Consider the following 10000-nt stretch of genomic DNA (forward strand, 5'->3'; position numbering starts at 1 on the left):
TTAGAGTGTGTGTGTGTGTGTGTGTGTGTGTGTGTGTGTGTGTGTGTGTGTGCGGAGATCGTTCTTCCTCTGAGCCTTCCCCTCTGATTCCTCTATTTAATTCTGAACCCCACCTACCCAAACTCTGATTTGTCGAGACAGTGTCTATCTGTAGAAGACCCTCCCCAGAATATACTTTTCTTCCCTGTCAAACTTCTCAACAACTGGATACATTTTTTTTTTGAGACGTAGCACATTAGCTGTTACGGATGGCTAGAGACTAGTTTAACCAACCCACTATAAGATTATGATACACTGACTGATGATGATACGTCATTCACAATACATGCACACACACACACGGTCACACACACGCTGCAGCCACAGCCCCCCACCCCTCTTGAGGGGAAATCCCTACTGGGGGAAACCTCTGGCTCTCTGCCTCTCCTACTTTCCTTCTTCTCTTCTCTCCTCCCCCTCTATCCTCCCATCCTCCCGCAGGCTCCTGTGATGAGTTTAAGCCCTGACTCACCGCATGTAAATGAAGATGTAATGCGGTTAACAGACCTACAATTAATTTGATTTGCCCGTTCGGTCTGTGATGACGCCTCCATCCAAGGACACGGTTATCAAATAGGGTGAAAAAAGAAGAGAGAGAGAGAAAATAAAAGAGAGGGAGAAAAGAGAGAGAGAGAGAGAGAGAGAGCATGAGAGAATGAGAAAGGGAACAGCAGGATAGATTGTTGAGGGGGCAGAGGGGTATAACTGTGTGGATATTGCCCTTCCTTTCCTCTCCAAGGACCCCCCCTCGGTGACGACTGTACCAGTTCCCACCGACATGACCCCCCCCTCCCCCCCACCTCCCATTCTCAAACAAAACACACACAAATGACCCCCCCCCCACACACACACACACACAGACACACAAATGACCTCGCCTGGACCAAAATAGCGCTCTCCAACGTTCGTTCTTTATGACATCATCTCACACCTTAAGCATCCCTTTATCTTGGCCATTGAGCACCATTAAGGAATATCACCTTTGTTTGATTCTGTCTGCCTCCTCCTATTCTTCTATTCCTCTATTCCTCTCCTCCTCTATTCCTCCTATTCTTCTATTCCTCTCTTCCTCTCTTCCTCTCTTCCTCTCTTCCTCTATTCCTCTATTCCTCTATTCCTCTATCCCTTTTTCCTTTCTCGGCCTTCCTCTCTGTTGTGCCTCACATTCTTTACTTCACTCTCTCTCTCTCTTTCACTCTCACTCCCTCCTCCTCCTCTCTCTCTCTCTCTCTCTCTCTCTCTCTCTCTCTCTGTCTCTCTCTCTGTCTCTCTCGCTCCCTCCCTCCCTCCTTTCTTTTCTCTCTCTCTGTCTCTCTCTCTCTCTGTCTTTCTCCCTCCCTCCCTCCTCCTTTCTTTTCTCTCTCTCTCTCTCTCTCTCTCTCTCTCTCGCTCCCTCCTCCTCCACCACCTGTCTGCTTAGGTGACCCAGCAGCAGAGGAGTGGTCCCAGTGGAGTGTGTGTTCGTTAACGTGTGGGGAGGGCTGGCAGGTGCGGACGCGCTCCTGTGTGTCCTCTCCTTACGGCACCTTGTGTAGCGGGGCCTTGAGGGAGCAGCGTCTGTGCAACAACACCGCCTCCTGCCCAGGTGAGCCTGGACTGACTACAGGTAGGCTGTCACTCCATACCCTCTCACACTCCAGTGAATGAATACGCACTCTACTATTCTGCTGTACTGTATACACCCTCGACTGAATACACCCTCTACTGAATACACACTCTGCTGTGTACACCCTCTACTGAATACACACTCTGCTGTGTACACCCTCTACTGAATACACACTCTGCTGTGTACACCCTCTACTGAATACACACTCTGCTGTGTACACACTCTGCTGTGTACACCCTCTACTGAATACACCCTCTACTGAATACACACTCTGCTGTGTACACCCTCTACTGAATACACACTCTGCTGTGTACACACTCTACTGTATACACACTCTACTGAATACACCCTCTACTGAATACACACGCTACTGCATACACACTCTACTGTATACACACTCTGTTGTATACACACTCTACTGTATACACACTCTACTGTATACACACTCTACTGTACGGTACACACACTCGCCACAACCCTGAGAGGGAACATACTCACGACTTATCTAGTACACCTACCCTAAAACCAGCCCTGTGGGAGACATACATGTGGACACTTTTAGCCAAAGTGACTTACAGTACGTACGTTTGTCTACAGTAAGTGAATCAACATGAACTCAGTCATCGTAAGTAAAACCTTCGATGAGAACAAGCGGCAGCACAGGTGGTAGAGAAAGGCAGAAACAAAGTTCCGGTAATGTACACCAGGGTGTTAGGGGGTGGAGAGGTCTCTGCCATCTTGACAGTGGTGGGAAGTTAATTCCACCACTAGCACACCAAGACAGAATGCAGGACAGTTGGTTGTCCAGGATCACCCCCAGATTATTGGCTGTATGGGATGGGGGGACACAGTAGAGTTCTCTCTACCGTGAAGGAGATGAATTCTTGAAGAGGTCAGGCTTTTGCAGGAAGGAAGAGCAGCTCTGTGTTGTCAGGACTGAACTCGAGGTGGTGAGCAGACATCCAGGCAGAGATGTATGTGAGACACGTAGAGACACGTGTCACCACCTGTGTGTCGGGGGGGGGGGGGGGACCGTCTCACTTTTATACCTCTCTCTACTATACTGTGTCTCTCACTGTCTCTATCGCCCTCTCTCTCTCTCTCTCCCTCTCCCTCTTTCTCTTTCTCTCTTGTTCTCATCGATTGAAAGGGACAGATACTCAGAGACATTCGGTGAAGAGCCACAATTAAACATCAAACAATCAAATGGTTCATTCAAAATGGCCGCCGGTGCACGCATCAAAGTGTTGAGCTTTGAATGAGTATGGTTTGATTAACTAATGCCATGGTTAAATCTAAAGGTTTCACATCATATCTGTTGTATAAGAAGACCACCAATATTGCAAGGCAGGGCAAACCATTTTTGTCTGGTTATCAGTATTGGGTACTCTCTCAGGAGAAGATCAATGGTGTTGTTGATCGAATGTCAATGATTTCAGTGTGTGTGTGTGTGTGTGTGTGTGTGTGTGTGTGTGTGTGTGTGTTTGTGCGCGCGCCTGTATGTGGGAGAGAGTGCTCACACACACTTTGTATTTAGTGTTTACTGATGCTTTTCATGAACAACAAAAAAAAAAGAAAAAGAGAAACATTTTCCTTCCCTGTCGGTGCTTATGCTAATCTTGTTTTTATGCTAATATGCCAATGCAATTTGTATGTCTAAGTGCCTCATTTTCCATTCAGTGTTGATATCAATATCCTCAGCCTCTCCTTTGATGGGATATTGTTTGCTACGTTGTGTTTGTTATTTCATCTGTTCAACCTTTTCTGACGTTTTTTTGCCATGGTTGCCGGGGTTATAGCAGACTCTATGAATCAGGCTTGCAGAATCCCAGAAGCAAATCCTGCGTTATTGTGATGTTCTATTTCTCTTGGATGCATCATGGATGAGAGTCTCTATGGTTCATATGGTTTATTAATCTATTTACCTCTGTAATGATGCACCAGTAGGACATAACATACACACAAATACACATCACAGATGATTGTGTGTGTGTGTGTGTGTGTGTGTGTGTGTGTGTGTGTGTGTGTGTGTGTGTGTGTGTGTGTGTGTGTGTGTGTGTGTTACGTGGGAATCAACGAGAAGTAGCTGGGACAGAAAGCCAATGAACTAAAATAAGACATTTCTTTCTCTCTCTTTTTGGGGGAAATGACTCATACATTAAAGTGATATAGATGATCAATTTTGAATAATTGCTTGACTCTTGATAAATAAACTAGGCAGTAATTACTCTGGCAAATGACTGGGTTTGAACCTGAGCCAAGGTAGGATGTTTAGATACGCAGAGAGCACATTGGTAGAGAGCTTAGTTAATCTTCTCTCTCGCTGTGTCTCATTATTGCTCAATTATCTCGGAGTCCTATCTGAGCTAACTCTAATACAGGGAGAAAGACTTTAGTTATTTATGAATATGTGTACAGCAGGTCAATGTAAAACAATGGAATGCTGGTTCATACATATTCCAAGGGACAGGGCACACATGTATGCTGTCACCCAGCCCCCCCCCCCCCCCCCCCCCCCCCCCCCCCCCCCCCCACACACACACACACACACACAGACACGCACAGACACACACACACCCACCTACACACATGCATGCACGCACACACGCACGCACACACGCACACACACACACACACACACAAGCAATAATGGGAACAGTGATACCTCAAGTAGGTGAGATAAGCCTGAAGGCAGGCAGTTTGTGATGGACATGTCTCAGGGTCACACGACTTGTGTGTGGGTGTGCTTGCATGTGTGTTATTTTTGTCTTTATCGGTATTCATATTCACAGCGACTTTATGTTTACCATGGTGACTGACTTACTCACGTGGTTGATTTGCATAAGTTCTAGTTCTAGAGCTACATGCCAGGCCATGTGCTGTGCGTGCGTGCGTGCGTGCGTGCGTGCGTGCGTGCGTGCGTGCGTGCGTGCGTGCGTGCGTGCGTGCGTGCGTGCGTGCGTGCGTGCGTATGTGTGCGGTGTGTGTGTGTATATAGCCTACTTTGTACTTTGTATGTTTTGGTGTCATGGCACAAGCTGGAATCTCAGATTTCAGTGTGATTGTGTGTTGCTCTATGCTATTCCTGTCCCATTCACATGCACACTGTGTTCTACATGTCCCGTCACAAGCATGTCTCCCTCTGTGCCTCCCTCTCAAAAGACTCTCTGTTTGCCAAGCAGTGTGCGGTACTATGCTACATAGTGCACTTATAGCTCAGGCTAAACATTGTTAGTCTGGAGATCAGTTGCCCACATCCATCTTTTCTCAATGGCATAATCTGATCAATTGTCAGGGCAAATGGGGTAGATACACCATTTCACCAATAGGTGGTGCCACACAACAGTTTTCCTTCTTGTATTTGTTCACCCTCTGAGGAGGTAGTGTACAGTTGTTGAGCTTTTGACATTGGGTCCAATCGATATTTCCATGATATCGGTCGTTCCGAGAGCTGTGTGTGTAAACACTCACCCAGTCACCATAGCAACCGTACCAAACTTTAATGGATGCATGTCCATATCACTTGCTATCTTGCTGCTCTGATGCACACATCATTTCTATGTGTCATCCATGTCTCTGCTTTACCATCTCTATCTCCATATCATTACTCTATTTGTATTTTTGCTCAAAATGGATCCAACTCACACTGTACACAGCTGTATACTGCAAACTTTTGGGCAGAGTCTGATTGGTATTCAATGAAAAAAGAAACGACCATGTTTAGCAAGTATACTGCAGGCTTAAAAAGGGCCTTGAGTGAATTATTTTTGGAGTTTTGCGGTTTATGCTTACATTGAATTAGGAATTCCATTTGCTGTCATCTGAGAATGGAGTTTGTATGTTTTCAAAAGCAATGATTACAGACAGTCTCTCTAAACACTCAGTTGCCTCAGTGGATGGTATAAACACTTGGTTTTGTTTTCAGGGCTGAGAAGATACTCCCTTCCTCCTCATATCTCTACAGCATTATATCTATGATGACAAGTCTCCATTCAAAGGACCATTGAAAATAACAATCTCTCTCTCTCTCTCTCTCTCTCTCTCTCTCTCTCTCTCTCTCCCTCTCTCTCTCTCTGGCCTGTACACTGGCTCCTCTGAGCTTTGCTCTATAGAGCAGCTTTAATTATTCATTGGTATGTTTTATTCACACTCCAGCCCTGCTCAACACTAGGCTAGCTAGCTCTTCCTCTCTCCCACTCTCTTTCAACATCCCTCCGAATGTCTCTCTTTCTCTCGCCATCGCTCTTTCAACATTTCTTAATCTCCTGCTCGCTCTCTCTCTCTCTCTCTCCCTCTCTCTCTATTTCTCCCTCTCTCTCTCTCTCTCTCTCTCACGCTTTCTCTCTCTCAAGCTCTCTCTCTCTCTTTCTCTCTCTCTCTCTCTCTCTCTCTCTCTCTCTCTCGCGCACTTTCTCTCTCTCAAGCTCTCTCTCTCTCTCTTTCTCTCTCTCTCTCTCTCTCTCTCTCTCTCTTTCTCTCTCTCAAGCTCTCTCTCTCTCTCTTTCTCTCTCTCTCTCTCTCTCTGTGAACATCCCCAAATGCTCTTCCTCTCCCAAAATATGTCCCTCTCTCATTCAACATTCTTTTAAAAGTCTTCCGATATGCTCTCATCCAAAATCTCTCCCTGTCATTCAAATTCATTTCAAATCTCACCCATCAATTTGCCCAGCCCCCTCTCTCCTCAGCTCTCCCATTCTAAATCTTCCACATTCCCCTATACAAACTATTTTTCCACCTTTTACATCTGAAAAGCTCATGTTCTCAGTAAACCATCTTTTCATGTTTTGCAAAATCAATCTGTCTCTCTTTCACTCCCACTGATTTCCCAGACGGAGCAACAATGGTGTTGGTGTGTGTGTGTGTGTGTGTGTGTGTGCCAACCCAAAGGAAGACAACTTATTTTCAGTAGGAAACAGCTCTGTCGACTACCTTTCCTATCCTTATAAGTGCGAAGGACGTCTGAGGACGATTTCGCTAAACTGCAACTCATGATACTTTGCCTCAGAATTTCATGACCCAAAATGCAGGCATTACAACAACTGCACTGTCGATTCATATTCAAACACTTTCCATGTCCATGTCATAACTCTGAATCTGCATACATTCATAAATCCAAAGTCTATTGTCTATTCCTAACCTTCTCTCTCATGTGTCATGCATTGTAATAGCGTAACAGCTGGCAAGGGACAATGCTATTCAAGTAGAAATATGTTGGTGCAGGCAGTGATGTCACCTCCTTTCATGTCTGGCTGGGGCTGCGGTGCCCCTCATTTAATCCCCATGTCTCTCTCTCATTCTCTAACCCCATTGGCTATAACAGGAAATGTTCCACCTCCACTTTGTCATTCCTCATCCCCATTGGTGTGTGTGTGCTGTCTGTCGGTATTGCAGTGCATGGGCTGTGGGAGGAGTGGTCGTCATGGAGCCTGTGTTCTGTCACGTGTGGGCGGGGCTCCAGGACCCGAACCAGGAACTGTGTGAACGGAGGCGGGGCCGAGGCCTGTGGAGGGCCCGAGACCCAGAACAAACTCTGCAACATAGCAGTGTGTCCCGGTTAGTACCATCTCCATTGACATACACACCCTCTTTCTTTATATCCCCGATGTCACTCTTTCACTTTATTTCTCTGTCACTCTGTCGACATACTGCAGGTATCTCTCATTCTCTGTGTCTCTCTGACCAAACCCCCAAACTCTCTCTCTCTCTCTCTCTCTCTCTCTCTCTCTCTCTCTCTCTCTATCTGTGTCTGTCATCCCTGGTTGTACGCTCCTCTATGCACCTCTATCTGTAACATCCATTCTATCAATAGTACTCTGTTATCTATCTCTCTCTCTCTCTCCCCATCTGTAGTGTCCAGTCTTGTTCACTGAAATCTTGCTACAAGAGCCATTGCATTTTACACCCCTCTGTATTGATCTCAGCGCCGGCCCTTAGTTCCTACGACAGAAAGCTCTGTCTCAGCAGATATTCAGGCACAGAGGCACAGTCAGGCCGTAGCTTCAGAGAGGCTGCGGCTCCGAGAGAAGTAGCCTATGGAGCTGTTACTGCTCCCTCCTGCGGCTCGGTTGTTTTGCTTTTATACAGTGCTTGAGTGCTCCGCTCCAGCAATTGTCTCCCTGAGATGACCTATTGCCTCATCAAGAGGAGGGATAAGACGTTGGGTGGCTCCATTCCAATCTGATGATGAGTGCATTGGGCGGCAGGATTCCAATTGGGTGTGAAGGGTACTACCCACCTCCACCGCCTGAAACCCCTCTATTAGACCGCTACGCGAGTGGAATGGGGCTGGGGCAATCACTGCGATGGGCTCTCATTGGAGGAGACTGGTGGAGCATTGTTAATCGATGGTGAGAGCAGCCTGTCAAAGAGCAGAGACTATCTGGCACTGCAAGGTATCTCTCATTTACATTCACTCACACACACACACACACACACACACACACACACACACACACACACACATACGCGTATTCAACTCATATCATGCCCATCCCCCCCTTGCTCCCCCTGTGTACTGCGTGTATGTTGCCTTATATTCAATTTAATTGAATATCATAAGATTAATTGCCCACAAAAAGAAAAATCTCTCCCACCAATTATAGCTGCACGACACTGGAGGAAGTGCAGGACAAGGAATGACATTGTTATGATTTTGCCATTGAGCTTAAGTCATATATATGTATTTTAAATTGGCATACATACAGTTAGGTCCGGAAATATTTGGACAGTGACACAATCTTCACAATTTTGGCTCTGTACGCCACCACAATGGATTTGAAATTAAACAATCGAGATGCAATTGAAGTGCAGACTTTCAGCTTTAATTCAAGGGGTTGAACAAAAATATCGTATGAAACATTTAGGAATTGCAACCATTGTTATACACAGTCCCCTATTTTCAGGGGCTCAAATGTAATTGGACAAAATCCTTTGCAGGCAATGACTGCCTGAAGTCTGGAACCCATGGACATCACCAAATGCTGAGTTTCCTTCTTTGTGATGAGGCCTTCACTGCAGCTGTCTTCAGTTTGTTTGTGGGTCTTTCTGCCTTTAGTTTTGTCTTCAGCAAGTGACATGCATGCTCGATCGGGTTGAGATCAGGTGATTGACACGGCTTTTGCAGAATATAAAAAACTCCTGGGTTGCTTTCACAGTATATTTTTGATCATTGTCCATCTGTACTGTGAAGCGCTGTCTTCTGCTGCTGTAGCCCATCTGCTTCAAGGTTTGACTTGTTGCTCATTCAGAGATGGTCTTCTGCATACCTTGGTTGTAACGAGTGGTTATTTGAGTTACTGTTGCCTTTCTATCATCTCGAACCAGTCTGGCCATTCTCCTTTGGCATCAACAAGGCATTTTCGCCCAGAGAACTGCTGCTCACTAGATATTTTCTCTTTTTCGGACCATTCTCTGTAAACCCTAGAGATGGTTGTGTGTGAAAATCCCAGTAGATCAGCAGTTTCTGAAATACTCAGACAAGCCTGTCTGGCACCAACAACCATGCCACGTTCAAAGTCACTTAAATCACCTTTCTTCCCCATTCTGATGCTCGGTTTCAACTTCAGCAGGTTGTCCTGACCATGTCTACATGCCTAAATGCATTGAGTTGCTGCCATGTGATTGGCTGATTAGATATTTGCGTTAACGAGCAGTTGAACAAGTGTACCTACTAAAGTGGCCGGTGAGTGTATAAAAGAGCTGTAATTCCTAAACCCTTCCTCCAATTTGGATGTGAATACCCTCAAATTAAAGCTGAGAGTCTGCACTTTAAGCCCATATTCATATATAACTGTAACTTGAATATGTTTTGGTAAACAGCTAAAATAACAAAAATTGTGTCAGAGTCCAAATATATATGGACCTAACTGTACTGTACTGTGTAACTATGCACGGTTTTATCTGTTATAATGCTTCCAACACTAGACCTAGTGCCTTATCATTTGGGCTATTGTCTAAATTAATCAGCCTAATAAAGGGAATTTTTGAAGCCGGTTGATAATGAAAGAACTTTCCCAGGCATCAGACAGACAGGCACAGTTTTATCTGGAAGAGAAGGCTTAATCTACTGTACGGGCTCCTGGGCTAGTTAGTTGTGCTGGCGGGGGAGAGGAGGAATACTGAGGCTCAGAGCACTCTGAGGTGGAATGAGGACATGCATGTATGTATCCACACAATAACCTTGAGTGTGTGTGTGTGTGTGTGTGTGTGTGTGTGTGTGTGTGTGTGTGTGTGTGTGTGTGTGTGTGCGTGTGTGTGTGTGTGGCATAGCAGCCTGATAATGTGGACCAGAGATGACTTTGGTATGGCCATTGAGTGTCAATCATCATGACAGAACCAATAAGGCCACAAAGCAAG

The 10000-nt window shown here is 45.7% G+C and overlaps 1 protein-coding gene across 1 annotated transcript in view; it reads left to right on the top strand.

Moving 5' to 3' along the window:
* Positions 1–10000, top strand: part of adgrb2 (adhesion G protein-coupled receptor B2) — a gene marked incomplete at both ends in the record, with an annotated part of 134998 nt that overhangs the window by 35893 nt on the left and 89105 nt on the right. Inside the window, 2 exon segments of the mRNA XM_083680401.1 lie at positions 1460–1645; positions 7037–7198. Of these exon segments, the coding sequence (XP_083536527.1) occupies positions 1460–1645; positions 7037–7198 (348 nt within the window).

This window comes from Argentina silus (genome assembly GCF_951799395.1).
Source record: "Argentina silus genome assembly, chromosome: 11".
In the NCBI taxonomy this organism is placed as follows: Eukaryota; Metazoa; Chordata; class Actinopteri; order Argentiniformes; family Argentinidae; genus Argentina; species Argentina silus.